Below are 24,044 nucleotides of genomic sequence, written 5' to 3'. Positions count from 1 at the left end.
GCCAGTTAGTCAAACAGAGACGATTGAAACGGGCACGGGCACGGGCACGGGCACTGGGGCTAGTGGAGCCGTCGTCCTGGCTGGAGGACTCCTGTTACGCGCGCCGCTCACACATGCCCGGGGCGCAGGCTATTATTATATTTATTAGTGGGACAGGCAGGAAGTCTTCTTTAACGCAGTTGACGTGCAGCTACGTAACGTTGCTCAAATGCATTTTGATAATGGATTTTGCATAGACGCCGTCGCCTGCCAAGCCCCGCCCTATGCCATTGGGCAACTCAATTTTCGTACTGCCATGATAACATAATAAAAACAAAAACAAACTTGAATATTGTAGATTATGTGCTCCACCATGAGCCATGTGAGTATATCTATAGTACACAGCTCAGGAGATTGAGAACAAGGCACAATGTTGATTGAGTTGATGATGAAATCAAGAGCGCTCAAGAGTATCAGTTAGCACGGCACAAAGATGAAAACGTGTTTAAGAAACTAAAAGATGTTAAGGCTTATGTAGCTGCAGGAAAAGCTATGTAAATGGACATTTATTCATTCAAAATATATGCAATACACATTTTTGTTAAAAACAAAGAACTTTCCTGACCTAAGTAGACAAGGTGAATGGAGCTACGTTAATCAGTGAGCTCTCTTTAATAAAAATCTTTTTATGCACATTTTAAAAATATTTTGTTTGAAGTTTTTAGAAAATGATTGAAATGATGCAGGTGCATTTAGTATATAGTACTTTGAATCAATAGCGCCCTATTTAAGCCGAAAATCTGCACAAGAGGCTTCTGTTTTTTTTAGAGTGTATATATTTATATTAAAAACAGTTTGATTTTTTTACGTGAAAATTGACAGTTTGTTTGTGGACGAGCTAGCTTTATCTGGCCAAACAATGCTTTATGTGAAAGCAGGCTCTACATATGCATGTGCTGTATTGAAAGCATTTCGCTGACGAGTTTTCAGTTCGCACACTAAACGAATGAATCCATGGCAGGCTGAATGAATGCTGCTTTTGAATGGAACCAGATGCGAATATGCATGCATTCATTCAACATTCAGTTTGTTGAAACATCAACCTGCAGCTTATCAGAGCTGATGTCAAACAATGGCAGCAACTAATGGAAATTGCAGCAGCAGTAAAAACAATTACGAGCCCAAAGCCTGGATAGATGAATGAAAGCGGAATGGGGCGAGCTGTTGGACTGGCTATTAATCTGTTTGTTACCATAGTTATGCGAAATGGGAGCAAAAAAAAAAAAAGAAAAGAAAATGGGAACAAAAACTGGTTCAAAAAATAAGCCGCTTTCGAATTGTTTTATTTGATGTCTGGGCACGCCCTTGCGTGCGTGCGTGCGAGTATGTGTGTATTTTTACCGTCATTGAAAAACAGCAAAAGCTATGAAAGCAAAAAGAGAGTTGAAGAGCATAAAGAGTGCCAGAGGAAAGCGCCTCAAAGCAAACGCAAATTTGATAGCTAAAAAAAAAAAAAAGATGACCAGGCCATTTGATGGGTGGCACTTGAGTTAAAGTAACTCATGGCCAACAGATGCGATCTAAGTCAGAGCAAAAACATTTAATCAATCCGTCAATTGAGGCCGCTTTGCTGTGCATAATTCAGCTGGCCATTCATCAAAATGCCTATTGCCAACTGGCAACTGGCAACTGTCTGCTGCCTGCTGCCTCCCCCCTGGCAATGGCAACTGTAATGAACCATTTAAGACATCGCTGAGGCTTAGCTGCCGTCAACATGCATGCCTCTGCTTAGCTGCCCAGGTCCGCCTAATGAGTTCAGTTGTCTCACTTGATTGCCACATGTGCCGCCTGATGTTGTAGCTCAGTCATATCCATAGTCAAATGACATTCCCCTCTCACTGTTACTCTCTATCTGGCTTTTTTATCGCTTAGTCCGCCCACAAAGCATTGAAACGGGCTGTGGGCGGCAAGCTTCACTAGTACAATGTGGCGTATGATTAATGTCTTGTTGCCTATTCTGCGAGTCGAGTCTTCGCCACTTGGCCCAGACACATTTAGCATACGCACCGCTGCAATTGATTCTGCACAGTGCAACGGGCGTTGTGAAAAAAAACTTCACGGTTTTACAGAGGTTTCTATCGAAAAGCTTTGAATAGTGGAAATAGTATATCGTTTATCTACAAATTACTGACTGACTGATTGGTGCTCAACCCACAGCACACAGAAAGTGAGCACAAGCAAGCTAAATCTAGATATAGCAAGAAAAGTGGCATCTAAAATTTGCTAGGGAACGTTCTTAATATGGTTATCGATTGCTTTGGTGTCGATATACATATAAGTGAGAACACATTACTTGATTATCAGCTACCGATTTCTATACAGTTGCCTCACTGTGCCTTTTTGAAACACTTTGCTAGCTGTTGGCTCAGCAATTAAAGCAACACTCTACATAGACACACCCACCCGCACACTTATACACCCAACACCCAGCTGACAGCTGGCCAGTTGCATGTTGTCCCCGTCTCGAGTGGCAGCGACTGTTGGCCGAGAGTGTTTGTAACAAACGTGACATGAATGTTTGTTTATCGCATTGATAAGCACTCACGCCCCTTATCCTGGCAAATATGAACGTAAATTTATACACATATGATTTGTTTGCAGCACCGAACCACAGCACATACACTCACATTTAATGTGCACATGCCCATATTTGTAGTAATTTTGAATTGATATTTATGATACGATCATCTAATCTCTGGTTCATTCGCATTTGCAAATATTCGCAGGCCGCTTCGCCGCGCTGGGAGCCACAGATAGCCGTGCTCTGTGAAGCCGGACAAATCTACCAGCCGCAATATCTATCCGAGGAGGGGCGCTGGGTAACGGACCTGAGCAAGAAGACAACGGGCGCCACATGTTTGCGTGATAAAATGGATTTGCTTGATTACTGCAAGAAGGTAAGTAAAGAGATTGCGATTCGAATTGAAATCCAAGTGGAATGAAAATGCCAAGTGTATTGTGGCTTGGGGCGAAAGGATGCAAGGTGGCAGAAGTGGTCCTGGTTTTGGTCGGAGACGTGTTTGTAATGCGCTGCTGATTGAATTGAAGCCGCATGAAAATTGCTATTTGCAATCACTATTGCATTTACTTTGCATATGAAAAGTATGCAGAGATTGCGCATACGCCACGTGGCCCCATTGCAAAATTTAATTTTATGGCTACGCTAACGTTTAAGTGGCTAGCCGGAAGCTGCACCAACAGCACAAGCAGCCGCCCCAACAGGAGCACCAGCAGAGGCTTCTGTGGCCTGGCAACGAGGGCAGCAAGCACCTTCCATGCTTCACGCCAGCCGCAGCCCCCATCTCAGGAAACACTCAAAATGCAGCAGCAACATGAAAGGCAATAAATCAAAAGAGGCAAGAGCAGCATTTCGTAGGCATATCAGGCAGAACGCATTGGGGCAGTTAACTCTGTAGTTGGATGTGTGTGGAGCATCAACAATTTAATTTGCGCTGCGTTGAAAGCGTTTACATTGAGACAACATTAAAAGACACTTAATTAATTTTCTATTAATTTTCGCTTTTTACTCTTTGCATACGCTCGTGCATTCCCTTTCCCCATCAACTGATACACACATCACATCACGCATACGCCGAGTGCGCCGCCAGCGACGCCCTCATAAATTGGCATGCCATTGGCGTTGACGACAGCCTTTGGCTTTTTAATTAAATTCCACTAGCTCTCCACTCGGCTAATGTAGCGTTTTTCTCTGACGTTCATCGAGCACACGGCCTCACAATAGTCCATCAATTGAGGGGGAAGAAGGGTGTCGAGCGTTGAGAAACGAATAATGCCACATGCTCCTGCGGTTGACACCGGCGACAGTGTTAAGTGAAATGCTACGGCAAATGAAATCAAAAGGCAGAATCCTCGAGTGCATTCATATTTATGCTCTTCAGTAACAACTCGAAAACAATATGGATGGCAATATGTGAATGAATGGAAATTGCATTTGAGTCTCTATCCATATGTGTGTGTGTGTTTGTGTGCAAGTGCTTGAAGGCAAGTACGCGAGAGTTATATAACAATGTTATTGCTAAACTAATTTGTTTTGAATTGCAAATCAATTGATTACAAAGCAAACGATTCTCACATTAGATCTTAACTTACATTCCAATTTAACAATATGCATAAGTTGATGTCTCAATTGTTTAAGCCCTGAACTGACTTCGTTAAGCTATGTATGTTCCATTTGTCTGGTATTAGACGCTAGAGGCTCAGCCTTAACATTATGTGGATGTTTCTAATGAGCCTTGCGGGCTGTCAAAACTGTCACACTTGATTTCGACACGCAAATTTGTTGCGACCTGCTGCTGTTGCTGTCACTTTGCCACAACATAAATCAAATTACACAGACACACACACACACGTACACTTACACAGAAATAACGGGCTCATATATATGTGTGCGCATATATGGCTGGCTATATTTGGTTTTGCGGCAAATATTTTATTGGCATTACATTTGCATTTTATTTTTACCCGACTGAAAGTTACCAATCTGCAATTTACGTTGTTTATTTCAAGCGTGTTTTCTTTCTTCTCCATGTTTGCCATATTTTATAATTATGTTAATTTATTTATTATGCTTAATTTATATGAACATGTTACTGATGACATCGCCTCGCCTGCCATCGTTGCCAGTGGACAAAGCAAATTGTAATAAATTGCAATATACGCGCAATAATAATAATAAGCATATCAAATAGACAATTCAAGAGGATCCCGATTAAATTGGCTTTGTTTCAAGCAACAATAACAATAATTGTGGAACATGGTCCAAATACGTGCGCATTTAGTGTTTTAATCAATTTCAATGATATCCATATAAAAAAGCAGACATACTCATTTCTCATTTCTGACTATTGACTGCAAAACAATAAAGGATTTTCAACATTCAAATATTAGAATTTCTCATTGGCTGAGTAAACAATGAATTTAAATTTGATGCTACCAAGCTAAACCGTGCGGAAATCTTCTATCGACAAGCCCATCAGAATCCAATGATAGCAAGCAACAGCTGCACAATCAGCTTTGTTTTGATTTTTTCCTTTTTTCTCAGCAAATTGAGCATGCTGTTATTTTGGCAGTCCATTGGTAGAGCAACCACAATGGAGGCCACTCAGCATGCGTCTATTAACTGAAAGCCACACAACGCGGCGTATGCGTAATGCGCAATGGAAGCACTTGCCAGCGAATGCAGAGTACTTTTAGCAGAAGATGCAGCAACTGGATGCGTATTTGGCCAATGTTTTTGCAATTGCTGATGCAGCCGAAATAGCCGAAACATAGACAGCAATAACAACGACTAGAAATTGCCAGAGCCAAGCAAATCCCAGCAGCTTCCCAGTCCAGTGTAGAGCTGCTGCTGCTTCCTCTGCTGCTGCACATTCTCCTTCTGCCCCCGCCTGTGCTGATTTTTCACGTACACGCAATTTTCCATTCGAGCGTTTTGTTTGGCTTTGGCGCAGACTATTGCCTCAACAGCCTTGAAACACGCCAATAACGAACCCAACAAAAAATTTCGACTTACAATAATATAGAGTAACCTTACTCGACTTGACTATACTCTGATTGAGAAACTGTCCTCACATGATAGCGTATCATGACAGCTGCTCATACATATAATATATATATATATATATATATATATATATATTATACAATTCAACACCTTCTTGAACCCTTTCCTAAGTCCTTTTAACACATACTATTTATCACTTAATATATACTCTATACTGATAAACTCCTCGAAATCTGGCAGTCAAGTACACATTCAGAATGGTTAACTATCTTAATGAAACTTTTCATGCAAAAAACTTAGCGAAACCGCATCAGTAGTTGTTAAAGCTGTCATACAATATGCTTTTGCATTATCGAAGATCTTTTAAATAAATTCATCTATTCAAAGTGTTATTGTGCTCCTTAAATTGGACACAATACACAGCTCTATGCATACTGGCATACTAGGGAACTAAAATGATTCTGAATTTGTACTCTTTTTTTTTAATCTTTGTTTTTATAGAGAATCAACACTAACTGCATTCCGCAGGTAAATTTATAATCTTAGTTATTTTAATTTTAATGCTTTTAATGTGGTTGGTTTTCATTTGCATCAGAGTGGAAAAACTACATGCCAAAGTTTTGATGACTCTGAGTGAACCAAAAGAGATAGCGCGTAAAAGAGGGAGAAAAAGTGATAGTGTGTAGGAGAGAGAGAGAGAGAGAGAGAGAGAGAGAGAGAGAGAGAGAGAGAGAGAGAGAGAGAGAGAGAGAGAGAGAGAGAGAGAGAGAGAGAGAGAGAGAGAGAGAGAGAGAGGGAGAAAGAGAAAGAGAAAGAGAGAGAGGGAGAGAGAGAGAGAGAGAGAGAGAGAGAGAAATGGAGAGCAGCTCGACTTGACTGGCAGGCAGCATTCGGTCTCTTTCATATATGCACAACTTGATTATAAACCCTTTATGCAGGGTATATACAAAAATAAAAGCGTTTTCAAGCCGAGCTTCGGTGGCCATTAATGTCAAGCGTAGTGCAAAAAGCCAAATTGATGTTGCTGCAACGTGCAGTTTTGTGTGTGTGTGTGTGTGCGTGTGTTTGTATGTACATTTCTTAAACATTTGCTTGCTTTTTAATTTGGCTATTTTCATGCGGAGGGCGACAGTACCCTGACCCCAAACAAACAGGCACACGCATACAGGGCAGAGTTTTCCCTCAATTTACACACACACATACACACACACGTACACACTCACACACCACACACATAAAGAAACAGAAGGCCGCTGTGGGCGCGGCGCATTCATTCCCCCTGCACTTCACTCATACCATTCGCACTTTTCGCACATTTATCCCCTCGACCGACCCTTTTTTACCAAATAAATCAAGCCGCAGAAAAGTATGCTAGACATTTTTTTATTTTTTTCAACAGTCGTTCAAAAATTTTGATGGCGGTCGCAAAAAGAAATTAATTAAAAAAACACACACACAAAAGAACCTGTTGTCCTTTGAGATTGCTGTTGTTGTTGTTTTTGTTGTTGTTGTTGTTGTTGTCGTAGTCGCCGCTTGCTTGTTGCTGGTCGCCCTGGTTGCGCTTTTGGGGTACGCCGTAGTTCTCCAAGTGCAGCAGAACAAATTCATTTATGTATATGCATATTTAAATGTTTATTTGTTTGTTTGTACGTTTCCCGCTTTGTTGATTTCTCTCACTGTATTTTTTTCTCTCGCATTATTTTGGTTTTCATTTCGCTGTTTGCATTCAAATGGAAATTAATTAATTTGCAGCTCTATTAACGTGAGTCAAACGACCAAACAACCGCCGACCAAACATTTGGTTACGTTTGTCCCTGGCCATTGGTTGGATCGATTGAGGTCGCTTGGTGGAACGTTGTTTACTTAGCCGCATTGGTGTCAGGCTACCAAAAATCGTTGTTGTTTTCTAATTGTTTGAACAGTCACATTGAGTTGTTATTGTTGTTGCTGCTGCTGTTAGCTGGCTCTTGTTTGTTGTTTGGTTTTAGTAATGAGTTGAATTACATATTCCAAGCCGTGAGAGGTGTGGCCAAGCGTATGGCACAAGCTAATTTCGCTTTTGTACTCATTTGCATTGAACAAGCATTGATTTTTGGCCATTTTGCAAACAATATCTACAAATTTCCTGTCCCTACACGCACGCATTTATAAAATATTTATTCAAAATCGACATTGTGTAATATCAGAGTTTCGGAATTTCTGCTGAGGCACTTAACTTATTCATTACCATTAAATGCAATAGCATATTGTGTATTTTCTTAATATGAATTTTACAAAGTTCAGGCATTTTCTATTGTGCTTAAAATATTCAATTACGTTGACTATGTAATATTTAACATACGTTATTTATTGCCACTGCTTTTATTTAATTAAATCCCAATTGTGTTAACCGCAAAAGTCAATTACTATTAAATATCAAAATTGAGAACAAAAAAAATCCTTGATTCAACCATATGTTTCGTGTTGACCTCGGTTTAGGACATGACATCTAGATCGATTCCAATTGTTAAAATTGCAATATATATTTATTTTAATTTATTGTAGACATTAATTAATATGCTTACATTTTCCTAATTCTACCTTTAACTTCTTAGAGACTTTTCGATATCAGATTCTGAGTTCACCTTTTGCTTGCGGTCTTGTCTAGAGATTGACATGTTATCAATAATGCATTTATTCAATATTTTTTTTTGGGAAATTTAACATTTTACAAGCAAAACAAAGTGTTCCCCGAGGCATTTGAACATGATTCAATGTGGAATAAATTTGTGTAGAACATATTCGAAATATCCTCTACTTCTCGCTCTGCCCACAAAATGATTTGCCTAAGCAGAGCAGCATAAATAGCCATTTGATAGAACTTGTACAATCGAGATGGTTGCTAATGACCAATTGATAAACGTTGCTGATAAGCATGCACAATGGAGGCCATTCATAGGGTAACTGTGAGCATCGCAACGGTTAAGTAAGTTCATTACAGTGCGGTTTGGTGCAGTGTATTCGATTACAAAACCTTCCTGATTAACGATATGAAAGAGGACGCGTGACCCTCGCCTCGATCGCACTCGGTTAATGAGATTTTGCGGCAAATGAGCTTACAAATGTGGGCAGCGCTCCAGCCCAAGCGCCAGGCTCGCCCTGACATCGCCCCCCGTCCACATTCCACGGGCAAGGCAGTCTCTCTAAAAACTGTCCGAGTCGTGGCAGTTAATGCAGCTAATTGAATTTAGATGCGATTTATGTTTCAAAATGCAATTTACTCGTTTTAATGGCAGGACACAGACAGACAGGGGACAAACAGGCAAGCAGGCAATATGCGACATACACACAGGCACACACAGACGCACATATGCTATCTTCTCACATAAACCAAGGACATTAACGCAGATGCGAATCTTGAGAACAATTAAATTGTCGATTCGCATCATATTTTAAGGCATCCTGAGTCTCGTACACTTATGTAAATTGGAAAGATTCTTCAACATGTGCCTTACCAAGATTAGTCAATGTCAATGGAGGAAGTGTGGCGCACTTTCAAGTCTTACTTATTTCTTAAAGCAAACAGCTTTTTTATCTATGCATATATCATCGCAAGGAAATGTTCGTCTAGATAACGTCATGCTTCCAAACTTCTCCATTAAATTGTAAGATTTCGTAGACAGGTATCCGAGTGTGAAGAATGCCAATTTCACATAGATTCTGAGATTGGCTCAGTGACAACTAGAGTTAAAAATGTGCATGCCCTGAGTCCTTTAATTAAATCAAATTGACTTTCTTTTGAAATATATAAATACTCGTTTTTCATTCGCAGTTCTGATATTTTAAATAGCTCAACATGTCTAAGAAACACATAATTTTTTAGTTGGGTCTCCTAAGCTAAGATTTTTGGATGGGTATAGGGTTTCTCTAGTCGAGCGCTGTCAACCTAATTTTCCTTGAGTTCGAAGACTTCAAAAGATCTGGGAACAGTCAGGCATGTAGCTTATTGTGTATTACCGAAAGATACGCTTTGTATTGCAATTATTATATTGAATTCCCTAACTGCTTCCAAAATGGAAAATTTCTGTTAAAGCTTTGTGGCATGAAGTATGCTCTAGTCGGAAGCTCTCTCCTAGAGTACTGGTACTTGTCTTTAGGCAAATTGACTCATTTATTTTACCCGCAGCAGAAACTTGCTCTCATCGTTAAGCAGCTTACCCGTTAACAAGCTTATTGTTAGCAGCCCTTCTAAGCCCTATAAGTAGACCTTACTCCCACCTCTCACAACTAAATACGAATCGCAAGTGTACTTGTCTAGTAAACGTTTCTTGATTTGAGTAGTGCAGTCGAAACGCTAACAGTCCGTATGCGCAACGAGCTTTAACTGCATTTTGAGCACTTTGAGTGCAAATTAATGAATCAAAAAATGGCGCTTTATTTGCATATGCAATCAGTTGCTTGATAATCAGCACAAATATGACTGCAACAGACACGCACGCACCCACATACTCTTGCATAAATTTATTGACTGTTGTTGCTGCTGTCTGTAATTGGTACTTGACTCGAGTTGGCAACAAATTGTTGGCGCTCACAGCTCTCGGCGCCAAGTTGATCCACTTGGCTTATAAGAACACAGCTAATGTGTGCGTTTGTTGTTTTTATTTTTTCTTTCTACATTTTATATGGATATGTATACGTTTGATATGTTTATAATTAAATGCCGCGTGCCCATTGAAACTCAGTGAACAGGCAAAAAGTAGTTTATTCGCGTTTACCCAGTAGCCAGCGAGCTATACAAAGCATACATACACACGTGTGTATATAAAAAGCTAAATATAGTTGGCCAATAAACAGAAGCAGCAGCGAGATAAGTATATAAAGGGGCTGGCATAGATACATAAAAACATTAGACCACAACTAACAAATGGGCCTGGGCCACAGCCTGCGCCAAGGCCCATGGGCTGGACCTTTGGTCCTTAAATGGCTGCAAAATTACAAAGTAAGAATAAAGGGTGGGGCTGCTCGAGGCCCAACACGAGGACGGGGCACTGCGAGGGACAATTGTGCAGCGGCCCAGTCTTAATTCAATTGTTTGTAACGTTGCCGGGCCATTTAGGGCTAAATGCCTGCTAACACAAAATGCCCATTAAAGGTGATGTATTGCATGCACATACATACATATATACACATGTATACATTAGTGTATGTAGGCGAGGATGGACCAATGGACGCTGTGCGGTTAGTGGAGGAAGCGTGGGGCTTTTCAGTTTGTGGGTTGCCATTTTTTTTAGAGAACTATAACAGCTAAAAGATTAGTATAAATCAGTATAATATTTATAACAGTCTCATAAGTAATAGCAAGTAATACAATTAATTTACCAGCTTAATAATAATGGCAATATGCCAATTAATTTGAATTACTATGGAGATTACCTTTCTATGCGATTTTCATGAATTCAAGTAAGTCATAATGATTTTACTGCTACTATAACGAGTAGGCGGGCTAGAGATAGAGAAAGTAAGAGTGATGGAGCAAGTGAGACACTACCGAATGAGTGAAAATTAAGAGAAAAAGAGGAATCCGATAATATACATACATCGAGTATCAAGATGATATTAACCATAACGAACTCATAGTATGAATATGCCTATCATGAGAATTGAAAGAATTTCAAGTAATAGTCATCAGATATGTAAGTTCACCTCGGCGAGGATGTGTAGGGTAGGGGTATACGAGAAACTGGGGTGTGATATTCAGGGCACGTAGCGTATACGCATTGTAAGGAGAGCCTATTAAAAAGTGTAACTTAATGCGCTGCCTGACCAACAACGCATGTCTAAACGACTTTTAAATAACACTCATGCACAGATATATGTACATACGCACACACACACACATATGCAGAAAGAGAAAAAAAATCGGGCGAGAAGTAGAAAGGAAGAGAAACAAAGTAAAAAGAGACCCAACTAATAAATTGTTTGCTTAGCCTGTTTGACAAAAATGACTTTGTGATACAAAAGTTTGAATTGACACTACAAAAGCCCCACCATAGCAACAACCACGACAACAGTAACAACAACAACACAAACAAATGGAAGGAACACATCATTTAGCCTTTTACCCGTATTATTTTAAATATGTATGTGTGTGTGTTATACTTTGTGTGTATGAGTGTGCGTTTGACTGAATGTGTATCTTTAGGTGTGTGTCAGCGAATGTGAGTGTATATACGTGTGTGTGGGTGTGTGTGAATGAATCGTGGCAAAGGAAAAATTATTTTTACAATTTCAATGTCAACGCGTTGAGGCCCAAACACGCGCGAAGGCCGAGTGCCCAGATTCTCTGCGGGGGCCAGTTAAGGAATGGGTGCGTGTGTTTGTGTGTGCTCGTATGGAAGGGAGGAAGGGGGTCTGCAGCGGTCACTCGTGGTTGGCCACAGGCCAACTGTTGGCATGAGTAACCGTAACCGTAACAGTAACTTACTAACGTCAGCGTTGACTGAACTAAAAATACGTATACGACACAAGTTCAAACTGTTTGCGCAGCCTGCCGGAGGGCTTTGGTGGCAAGGGAAGGGTCGGCGTGGCATGGCAGTGGCAGTGGCGTTAGAGGCAGAACTTAAATTACAACAAGCTCAGCTCGGCGTGTGCAAACAAATGCCGCTGGCGGCTCAGACATGCTCAACGGACTTTAAGGCAAGCCCGCGCGCAAAAACTAGCACAAAAACTCAAAAAAACCAAAACGAAAAAAGCCTTCAACAGAATAATGCGAATAGGAAGCTGCCACAAAATGATTTGCCAGCGCACGCATAGAGTCTGCGCAAGCGGAGGAGAATGCGATGGTGGCCGGCCAGAGGGCGGTAGATATGGAAGCCTGAAGAATAACGTGGCCAAGTGACGGCGGAGGGTGGTGGCTGACGGTGTTGTGCGGCCTCGCGTCAATACCGCATTAAAAAATCATTTTCAATAACGCGTTCAACTGCAGCACCTCACACACTGGCAAAGCATACACACACACACACGCTAGTTGATTGTTTGCATTTGGCCTGCATTGTCAAGCACTTGGGGCATTTGGGGCGTGCCCCGCGAACGAAGTCGCTGCTTCAAAGCCCAAGCCGCCAACTGTCAGCCGCAGGCATTGATATGTGGGCGTTGCCCGTGTGCGCACCGCAGTATGCTATAGTTTTTTGCCAGCAAATGAACGAAATTCGAGAGCTTGTTAAAATCAAAGTGAGGGAAGCCAGCCAATTTGCCAAAATTCAATATGAGCTGCGTTTAAAATTAATTATTTTTCAGACTTTATAAAGTTGAGCAAAAGAGGTTTCGCTTACCCTATTGCTTGTACAAAATGTAAATCTATTGAGCCGAACATTGAAAACTTTGAAGCAATCAATCAAATTTGTTTTAGTCAACTTCTTATCGAGCAGCTGTTTCTATTTTGCATAGAAAATAGCGATGTCAATCAAAAAAATATGGAAAAACTTAAATACGGACTTCGATTAAAACCCTAATTTAAGACAGGCAGTTGGTTCGCAGCTTGAAACGTATTATACATTAGTGCCAATTTTTCTGGGATTTGCAGGCCTAATATTTATTTAATATTAACTATATATTGTGTCAATTTGTGTCTGGCTGCACTTTGCTGGCCAAGTGTGCACATTAGTTCCAACTATGTGAGCCCACAAATAATAAAAAAAAATATGTATGTATAAAACAATATGTTGCCTTCAAGGACAGAGAGCAAGCTGTTGCTGTTGCTGTTGTTATTGTTCCTGATGAGGTTGACAATAATGGCCGCCATTTGTGTTCAATATGTTGAGACGCCATCTTGTTGCTAATGTTTTGTGACAACTGCTGTTGTTGTTGTTTCAATTGTTATTGTTGTTGTTCTGGTTGCTATATTGAAACTTGTCTAATTGCATTGCTCAAGGATAAGCACGGTTAACAATAGAAAAACACGCGTGTCCTGTGTGCAGAAATGCGTGTTTCTGAGCGAGGGACAATAGAGAAAATGTCAAGTTTAATTGTTTGCCTGTCATTAGCGCACACACACACACACACACACCCACACACACACACACCCACACACACACACACCCACCCACCCACACACACACACACACACACACACCCACACACACACACACACATACACACACACACACACACACACACACACACACACACACACACACACACACACACACACACACACACACACACACACACACACACACACACACACACACACACACACACACACACACACACACACACACACACACACACACACACACACACACACACACACACACACAACACACACACACACACACACACACACACACACACACACACACACACACACACACACACACACACACACACACACACACACACACACACACACACACACAAACAGACCGACACAATTATATACAGACCCACATGGGAGCCGCGCATTTTGCTAATTTTATACAATTAAATTTGCTTTTCATTTTACCCCACATGCAAGTGTGCTGTGTGTGTGTGTGTGTTTGTGTGCTTATAGAAACAAAAGAATCAAATTCTGTTACAATAAGTTTCACTGCGTGTGTATTTGTGGCAAGCTCTCTCGAGCGAAGCACTTAAACAGCCTCACGCTCGGTTGAATATGTTTTGATTAAGCCAAGTAGAACGAACACATTTTAGCCCAGTCCAGCCAGGCCGTGCCGGGCCAGGCCAAGCCTGGCTGAGGCGAGGCGAGGCGAGGTAAAAAGTGTCGGCTTGGGCAGGGCTTGCGGCTGCCTGGGTAGCCAAGACACCCAAGAGCCCAGCCAATGCCCACAATGTTTTCTCTCATTCCCGCCGCCGCACTTTCACGTGTACGTGTGAAAGTGATTCTGTGTGTGTGTGTGTGTTTTGTAAATGTGTGCGTTTGTGTTTGTGAACATGTGTGTTGGTTTGCGCATTCGGTTGGCACGTTTATATACTCCAACGACCAAACAAGTCACCCACAGGCAGCAGCAGCAACAGCAGCAGCGACCGCCGCTGGTCAGGTTGAGGCCGTTGTGTGAATGCCGTCGACGTCGTCATCGCTGGTGCTGCTACTGCTACTGCTGGTGCCACTGCCACTGCTGCTGCCACTGCTGATGATGTGCGTTTTTACATTTTCCTTTAAATGGCAACCAAGTGGGGCATGGAAGGAGTGCTCATATATCAAGTCGCACGCACGCTATCGCAGCGACAGCCAAACACACTGTGCACAGTGGGCCATCAATTTCACAGCTGGTCAGTTAAAGTCGATGCCACTGATTGACCTGCCAGTTTATGTCGTATCTTATTCGTGACTGTATCCTAAACTATTACACAACACTTGAGCAATTAACGGATAACTGAGCACAAATACGGGTGACAAATACGAAGTGACTCATTTACTTGGCCAACTGAACAGCGAAGATCCGCTTTCAAAACCCAGCCAAGCGTATGGATGTAATGTAATGTTGTCTTTGTGCAATTGAAAAAATTATGTTGACAGTTACAGCGTTTATTCCATGCCATAATACATAATAATAATAATTGCCCAATTCAATAGACACATAATTTCAAGTTAAGCTATTCAATCGTATTGTCAGGACCAAAAATAGAATTAGAACTTGTAAGGCTTTTCGAGAGGAAATCATGACAACAATAAACTGTTGCATGAGTACTGCCTACTTTAGTTGTACATATATTCAATTGTGCGATCTTTTTTGGCTACAGGAGGCGAATAAATAGTTAAGTTCGAGCAAACTAAAGAATGTGGACCACAATGTGTCTTCAATTCTTATTTAATTCTGTTAATCCAATCAAAAACTTGAGGTTCGAACCAGCACCCAACCTTAACGTTCGATTCGTGTTCAAACCTTAATTTGTCATGTTCAATTTAAAATTGATAATTGCCGCTTGTAATGAAAATATTGTATATAAATATGTTCATATACAAAAAGCGTGCTAAATTTGATTTCCATCCAAAATTGTCATCCACCAAAAATAAATGCCATGTTTGGGGCGTTAGTTATTTATGCTTTGGACCTAAATCTCCCTCAAAACAGTTTCATTTTCAGCCAAACCATTTTGGGCTCGCATATTTTTGGAACACATAATTTGCTTTAGGTTAGTCAAAAATAAATCAGAGGCCCCAGCTTGAGCCGCTTAGGTTTAAGTCCAATTTTCTGCCAAGGTAAAATAAATAAATATATATATAGCATAAAAATGAAAAGTTAGAATATAATATATTTCTAGAAAACTTCAAAATAGAATTAATTTTTTTGAAATGAAATACTTGTATATGCTGAAACAATTCTGAGGACATGCTCCATTCAAGAGGTTGCCACTGTGCTATTATATGATTATGTATTATGCGATACACACACACACATATAAAGATATATGTTTATATATATATATACACGTCTTTATCTGTATATGTATTTGCATGAATGTATGCCCACGCAATGTGGGGTCCCGCCGAGTCTTGTTTTATTTTCAGTGTTCAGCGAGTTTGGGTGCCTTTGGGGTTTCGGTTTTCAGTTTGACTTGACATGCATCAGCATCATTATTTTGTGCTTTTAATGTTTTATTTAGCCTGGTTGCCAACAGCTATACGGCAATACATCGCATACTCACAGCCAGACTGAGGAGGCCTGCTGGACGCCAAAAGCTGTGACGTAGGCCCTGTGGGTTAGGGGGGGGGGGGGGGGGGGGGGCTATGGGGATCCGGTGGGGACTAACTGTCTGGGCGTATGGCTCAGCACCAAGCGATTCGTTGCCTACGTGCCGTTTGCACTCATTCTGTGTGTATGTGTGAGTGTGACTATGATGTGTATATAAATGCTTGTGTGTGTGCTATTTGCAGCGAAACACTCAAACAACATTTAAAAAGGCCTCATTTTCATGAGCTGTTGGTGTTACGTGTGTGTGGGTGTGTGCGTGTGCGGCACTCGGCACATAATTGTTTGAAACAAATGTAGTGCACATACACACACAAGCACACACTCACATACCGCATACACACACAAGAATATGCATGTGGGTAACACGTGGCTGTGTGCGATATTTTATTAGGCCATTCAGTTAGTCAGTCATTTAGCCAGTCAATCAAACTGGGCAGCCAATTAAAGTTTTACTGCTCGTTGACCAAACAAAAGCGCATCAAATGCTTGGCTAAGCATTCGTACAGACAATGAAACTGGAACCTATAAATATCTAATGATTTAACCGCTTATCCACTTCGAAATTCCCCGGAGGATATGCACACGCACACAGACACACGATGAATATTTATAGACTGGAGCGGACTAAACGCTTACGGATGCGGACGCGGATGCGGATGCGGTCGAGGATATGGGTGTAGATACTGATAAGCAGAAGGTTGTAAATATACGCACTAATCAACATAAAGAGCTATAGCCTAGGACTAATGTCAGCCTGCTCTTCATAGATCTTTGAGTGCTTAATGCGCACATTACGAATACGCCAAGTAGTTCGCTTTGTTGCAGGCAGCCACAACAATGGTGCAAAACGTACTGAAAACTTTCATCTGCCCACTTATAGGCACTTGAGTGTTTATGTGTGTATGTGCTCCAATTTTGCTTGAGTTTGCCTGTGTGTGTGTGTGTGTGTGCAGCAGCAGTCAGGTGTCAAAATCGAAGCCAAGGCTTCGTTGCACTCAATTTACATGTGCCCTCAAGTACGCTCACGTACACACGCATAAACACGCACACACACGCACTTGACAAGAAGCTGCTGCCACTTGGCACAACTCACTCTTGATGCTGATGATAATTTTGTTGTTGTTGCTAGGGCCCAAAAATAGCACATGCATAAACAGAGACGCAAGCATGTTGGGACAAAAATTTGGATTAGTGGACGTATTTATTGGGCACATGAAATAACGCCTCAAAGATAATGAAAAGGCCACTTGCTTAGCTCAACTCAAAGGGAAAACCAAAGTCTTGAATCTTGAGAGCCACTCATGAGAATTGGCTGTGGCTCTGTCTGTTCCAATTCACAAATAGCATCCCAACAAGGTTGAAACGTTTACGAATGCCTCGCTAAAGAGAATTCAATAAGCAAATCCACTTCTGGGACTAAAGGCGAGAGAGCATTCAGGCTTGAGTTTATGGTTGTGCAGAAAGCGGAAATCAATTTGTCGGAATTCAAAACGTATTTAATTTAATTTCACATTCTCTGCATACTTCAATCTAATTGACTCTTGCCAAATATTTATTCGGCTTGCAATTCTTTTTTGCATTAACTTGTCAGCAATGTGTTAAAATGGGACACATGCCACTTGCATCAGTCGGCAACAGCTTATCGGGCGAGCTGGCAGGTCAGGCTGAGAAATAACATATGCATTTATAGTCTAGTGTTGGGCTTGTCGTATGCATTCACCTAGCAGCACTGAAACCTCTGTAGAAGTAATGGGACACCATTGCACAATGGGAATATTGTGCACTGGTTGTGGCATAAAGTCATCTTCGAAAGTAATTAAAATGTTTAATTAGTTTTCACAACATTTGATATGTGTCAATCCGCAATGTTGTGTACTAGAAATGTGAATTGTTACCTAACAGTGTTATTTCATCAGTTGATTTCAGAGCTGCAGTGAAGCTGGAAAATTTATATTTCATGTTAATTACAAGTTGATGCATTTTTCACTTTGCCCAGAAAAGAGGGCAGTGCGACAACCAAAACATGGCCACACATCAGTTATCAGTGTTGTGTAACAGTAAATCAGCAAATTCAATTATAAACGGTGTTTTAAATTTCTAACACTGAACGATTCTAGATGAAACTTAGTTATGTTTATTCTAAGATAAATATTATGTCTTCGTTGCGTAATATTCAAAAAATAGATATACCTTAAGTTTTTGTTGGATAGATAACTAACTTTTGCTCTCTCCTTTGTTGTTGCAGGCCTATCCGAACAGGGATATTACGAACATTGTGGAATCATCGCACTATCAGAAGATTGGCGGCTGGTGTCGTCAGGGCTCTTTGAATGCGGCCAAGTGCAAGGGTGCCCACCGTTGGATCAAGCCATTCCGTTGCCTGGGTAAGTAACAGCTGGATGAGCCTTCAGTTTTTGGACGGCCGTCACCAATGTGAACCATCTGCTTTCTATTTTCCACAAATGCTGCGAACCAACTGGCAATTTGGCAACTCGTTTGGCTTCAGAAGGACCATTCCAATCGGACGCGCTGCTGGTGCCAGAGGGTTGCCTCTTTGACCACATACACAACGCCTCACGCTGCTGGCCCTTTGTGAGATGGAATCAGACCGGAGCCGCTGCTTGCCAGGAGCGAGGCATGCAGATGCGCAGCTTTGCCATGCTCTTGCCCTGCGGTATTTCGCTCTTCTCGGGAGTTGAGTTCGTCTGCTGCCCCAAGCACTTCAAGAGTGAGTAGCTGACTCCAACTGAGGAGCATAATATTGTTGACTCAATGTCATATTTCTGCTTTTGCTTCTTGCAGCCGATGAGATACGCGTGAAGAAGACCGATATTCCTGTTATGCCGCCAGCACAGCTGAATAGTGCCAACGAGGAGCTGAGCGTGAATGAGGACGATGACAGCAACGACTCGAACTACTCGAAGGATGCCAATGACGATGAGCTCGACGATGAGGATGACCTGATGGCCGATGACGAAGAGGACGAAATGGTCGCCGACGAGGCAGCCACGGTGGGCGGAAATGGCGCTGCCAGCGATGCGAATAGCAGTGCCCTGGACGACATCAATGCCGAGTACGAAAGCGGCGAGGACAGCGACAACTACGAGGAGGATGGCGCCGGTTCTGATAGCGAAGTGGCCGGCATTGCCGATGCCTGGGATTCCAATGGCAGCTCAAGCGGTGTCAAGCCCCCCATTAAAGCACCCACCCTGGCCTCATCGCCCGCAAGTCTGACCGTTGCCGAGCAAGTGGGTAACAAGCCGTCTGTGCTGAAGCAGGAACTGTCCACTGGCACACCGCAGCTGTCCGCCGCTGCTGCAGCAGTCGCTGCAGGTGTGGCCATTGGCGCACCACCATCGACGGCACAGCCCACTTCAGATCCGTATTTCACCCACTTCGATCCGCACTACGAGCATCAGAGCTACAAAGTAAGTCAGAAAGTAAGTGTTTACGTTGAGGGCGCAGGTTTATTTATCAAACAAAAAAAAAAACGTATTCTAAACAAAGGAAGCCCAACAGCGCCTTGAGGAATCGCATCGCGAGAAGGTCACACGTGTCATGAAGGACTGGTCCGATCTAGAGGAGAAGTATCAGGATATGCGTCTGGCCGATCCAAAGGCAGCGCAGAGCTTTAAGCAGCGCATGACCGCACGTTTCCAGGTTTGTCCCCCGATCCCCCCGCCCTCCCCTACCAACCCACCTAAAATCCGGTCACCACCACCCAAGCCCCAACCAACCTAAGAACCAACACCCAATCCAATCCAACCAACCTGTCACAAGTTTTATTGTCTGTTTTTTCTGGCTATCTCTATCTCTGTCTCACGCACTAACTCACTATCTTTATAAAAAGAAAAAGATGAAAACAATGTACATATGTATATGTATGTATGTGTATCGAACTACTTACATATGTATGTACATACCTTTATGTATGTATGTATGTGTGTGTGTCCGTCTGCGTCTGTCTTTTAGGAGGGGGCGCACAGTTGTGGCTGGCTCCAACTCGAAGCCATGGCAAAACCATGCGCCCTCTTTAAGTAGCTATTCTCTATCTAGTCTCACCATCATTATCATTTTCATTTTTATATTCTATATTCCATATTATCATTATCATTAACACTATCATTATGATTATCATTAGAGTTGGTTTATCTTTTGCCTAATTTAACAGCACAATATCAATGCACCTGTCGCTTTCCACTTAATGATTTTAGCCGTACCTAACATACAACTTCTGCCTGAAATTATAATTTTCTTAACTTTGTATCTGTATGTATGTAGTTGTAATTCCTACTCTCTGTGTATCCATGTATGGCAAATGGGAGCGAAAGAGGCATCAGATTGTAATCATAATAATAATGATAATAATAACAATAATAATAACAATAACAACAAAGAAGCATTATGATTTATGAATCATACTCGTTATAACGAAAGCTAAACTCACCACAAGTACAGCAAACAACTATTTACAGAACATCAAAAAAAATTCAAGAAAGAAAACATTTATTTATTGTACTCAAAAAGTGCTTAAGTAGTTGAACTGATTGGCTTTATAATGTACTCGTATAACCCTTAGTTTCCGACGCATTTTCATTTCTGTCCAATTATCAATTAGCGCTAACCAAAATCAAACCCAACTAACAAAACCAACTAACACAACAAAACTCAATAGAAACAAATCAATGACTCTTGTCCTTTCTTTCTCACACACACATACACACACACACGCAAACTTTGCATATGTATAATACATATAAGTGCATACTCAGCTATAATCAAATGCCGCTTAAGTGCTAAACCGAAAATCAAATGCCTCAAATGCTGCGCTTTCTGCATTAGCATAAACATAAAAAAAACGTACAAATATATCAAATCATAGAATGCATTAGTAAGGAATGAATCGCCTATATAGCTATGTACATAATTTGCATATTTACTCATGCCTATATAGAAAATGTATTATTGTAGATCTTAAGAACTTAAATCCAATTCAAACTCATGTCAAAACATACTCGATGAGGTTGCCAAACTGTTGCAACTGTTGTCAACCAGTTCAGTTTCTGATTCAGATACATGACTTGCCTTGCTTTTAGCCCATTCATGATGTTATATAAAGCATAGAACATGTTGGGGATTGTTCGTATCATTCATTGCATTTGCAATTCACAGACTCGATCAACTTTTTCTCTGCACAGTATTGTGAAACGTTCGCAGCACTTATCGAACGATCTATTATCCCCCACCAACTTACTCACTCACACACACACTTACACACACACACAACCCTAACTATGGACAAGCTATAGCCAATAATCTGTACAATTTAGCCAAACGTAACTGTACTTAAAAAAGACAACGAAACATAACTGCATTCGAAATTGAAATCGATAAATTGTTATCGATAAATCAAACAATCCAAAGTTTTAAAAAATTCAACTTCATGCTGATAATCTTTCTCTCTTGGTGTGCAATACGTCTTTATATTGGAATGTAATTTTAGACTTCTGTTCAGGCACTCGAGGAAGAAGGCAACGCCGAGAAGCACCAGCTGGCGGCCATGCACCAGCAACGCGTCCTCGCCCATATCAATCAACGCAAGCGCGAGGCCATGACTTGCTATACCCAGGCTTTAACCGAGCAGCCACCGAACGTGAGTATCTCCATCCGTCTAAGCCGAAAATTATTATTTATATTGTTGTCGTTGTTGATTTTGTGAATGTAGGCACATCATGTGGAGAAGTGTCTGCAGAAGCTGTTGCGCGCTTTGCACAAGGATCGGGCTCATGCCTTGGCTCACTATCGACATCTGTTGAACTCGGGCGGACCGGGTGGCCTGGAGGCGGCTGCATCGGAGCGACCACGCACCCTGGAGCGCCTAATTGATATCGATCGTGCTGTTAACCAGTCCATGACCATGCTCAAACGCTATCCTGAGCTGTCGGCCAAGATAGCGCAACTAATGAACGATTACATTTTGGCGCTGCGCAGCAAGGATGACATACCCGGCTCATCCCTGGGCATGAGCGAGGAGGCAGAGGCTGGCATACTGGACAAGTATCGCATTGAGATCGAGCGCAAGGTTGCCGAAAAAGAGCGTCTCCGTCTGGCCGAAAAGCAGCGCAAGGAGCAGCGCGCCGCCGAGCGCGAGAAGCTGCGTGAGGAGAAGCTGCGAATGGAGGCCAAGAAGGTCGATGACATGCTCAAGTCGCAGGCGGCCGAGCAGCAGCAGCAGCAGAAACAATACCAGCAGCAGCAGCAACAGTTGCAGGACAGGAGCAAGGAGTTGAAGGGTCCTGGCGGATTGGTTACCGTGCCCAATCTAAACATCGATACAACAAAGAGCGAGAAGGACCTAGCCGATGCCGAGTACGCCGAGGCTACGGTCAGGTTAGTTACTCTTAATCACGCCTCTCCCCTTTTTACAGATCATCTAACATATTTTCTTTTCTCTTCCCCGCTCGCGTTAAAACTCAGCACCAAGGTGCAGACCGTGCTGCCAACAGTAGATGATGATGCCGTGCAGCGCGCGGTGGAGGATGTGGCCGCCGCAGTGGCCCATCAGGAAGCTGAGCCGCAGGTGCAGCACTTCATGACCCACGATTTGGGCCACCGTGAATCGGTATTTGAACTGCGGCGTCCAAGCCTCACGCCGTATCTGCCTAAAGCCTATCCTCTCTCGTTCTCATTACAGAGCTTCTCGTTGCGCCGTGAGTTTACGCACGCGCACGCGGCCAAGGAGGGACGCAACGTCTACTTCACGCTCTCCTTTGCCGGCATCGCCCTAATGGCTGCCGTTTTCGTAGGTGTGGCCGTTGCCAAATGGCGAACATCTCGCTCGCCGCACGCTCAGGGCTTCATTGAAGTCGATCAGGTATCATACCAAGTACATCTCTCCACGGAGAGAGAAAAGAGAGAGCTTTTTACTATAAGAGATCATTTCTGCACGCTCTTTTGTATAACATTGAGGAACACGTAGGAGTAGCATTGGGATATAAAGATGATAGACAAGGGTGGCTAAAGGGAGAACAGATCTTTTGACAAAAAAAAATTAAGATTATGGGAAGCACAGCCCTTTCTTACCAGTAAATGTCCGATTAGGAAATCCGAGGAATCCGAGCTGTCAAATAACACACATGAACAGACATTTGATTGTGCTTCTTTTTAGCCAGCATACTCTTGAATTACTTCGGTGCTTATAGTCCGATCTTTATGCAATGTTGATAGCTTTAATACGGCATCCGACTGTGTATATACACAGTAAAAAATCGCCTAACGTTTTTTACGAAGTTTACTATATAAGACTTGAAGACATGAAAAAATGGTTTCCTTTGTCAAATACATGTAAATATATTTTACATATTAAATTGTAATAACCAACAATCTCCCTTTCATGAGAAAGGAATATATAAAATCGGGAGTGGGTTACTCCCCTTCAAACGGGCAGGAATGCCCGCCCAATAGGAATGTTCATTAAAAGAGTCTTTACAGTACTGTAATGGTTATGCGTTTGAGGTATTTGTAAACTATCTAGTTCTTAAAATAACCTATCTTTCTCTCTCTCTCTCTTTTGTGTGAAGTACCCTTACTTCTCTCTCTGTTACACAAATACTCAATATCTCTCTCTATATTTACCTACAGAATGTAACCACACATAATCCCATCGTACAAGAGGAGAAGATTGTACCCAATATGCAAATCAACGGGTACGAGAATCCAACCTACAAATATTTCGAAGTGAAAGAGTAAACACCTAGAGCAAAAAGAGAAAAATAATAATAAAAATAAAAAAGAATACAATAATAACA

At 41.9% G+C, this 24,044-nt stretch overlaps 1 protein-coding gene across 9 annotated transcripts in view; it reads left to right on the top strand.

The window, feature by feature from the left end:
- LOC115771357 (amyloid-beta-like protein) overlaps positions 1-24,044 on the top strand; it is a 57,554-nt gene extending 33,510 nt beyond the window's left edge. For 2 of the 9 annotated variants that reach the window (XM_030717030.1, XM_030717031.1), the window contains exons 3-12: positions 2,766-2,936; positions 18,482-18,620; positions 18,743-18,964; positions 19,039-19,676; positions 19,744-19,896; positions 21,740-21,889; positions 21,962-22,626; positions 22,714-22,858; positions 22,931-23,110; positions 23,878-24,044. In XM_030717030.1, coding sequence (XP_030572890.1) covers positions 2,766-2,936; positions 18,482-18,620; positions 18,743-18,964; positions 19,039-19,676; positions 19,744-19,896; positions 21,740-21,889; positions 21,962-22,626; positions 22,714-22,858; positions 22,931-23,110; positions 23,878-23,985 — 2,571 coding nt within the window. In that variant the 3' untranslated portion in view covers positions 23,986-24,044. The remainder of the gene's footprint in view (positions 1-2,765; positions 2,937-18,481; positions 18,621-18,742; positions 18,965-19,038; positions 19,677-19,743; positions 19,897-21,739; positions 21,890-21,961; positions 22,627-22,713; positions 22,859-22,930; positions 23,111-23,877) is intronic. The other 7 variants (XM_030717039.1, XM_030717037.1, XM_030717033.1 and 4 more) reach the window with 7 other exon arrangements.

Source organism: Drosophila novamexicana, unplaced genomic scaffold (genome assembly GCF_003285875.2).
Source record: "Drosophila novamexicana strain 15010-1031.04,08,12 unplaced genomic scaffold, DnovRS2.1 tig00000068-arrow-arrow-pilon, whole genome shotgun sequence".
Lineage (NCBI taxonomy): Eukaryota > Metazoa > Arthropoda > Insecta > Diptera > Drosophilidae > Drosophila > Drosophila novamexicana.
The sequence above is the reverse complement of the archived record's forward strand: the minus strand, read 5'-3'. Positions and strand labels throughout refer to the sequence as shown.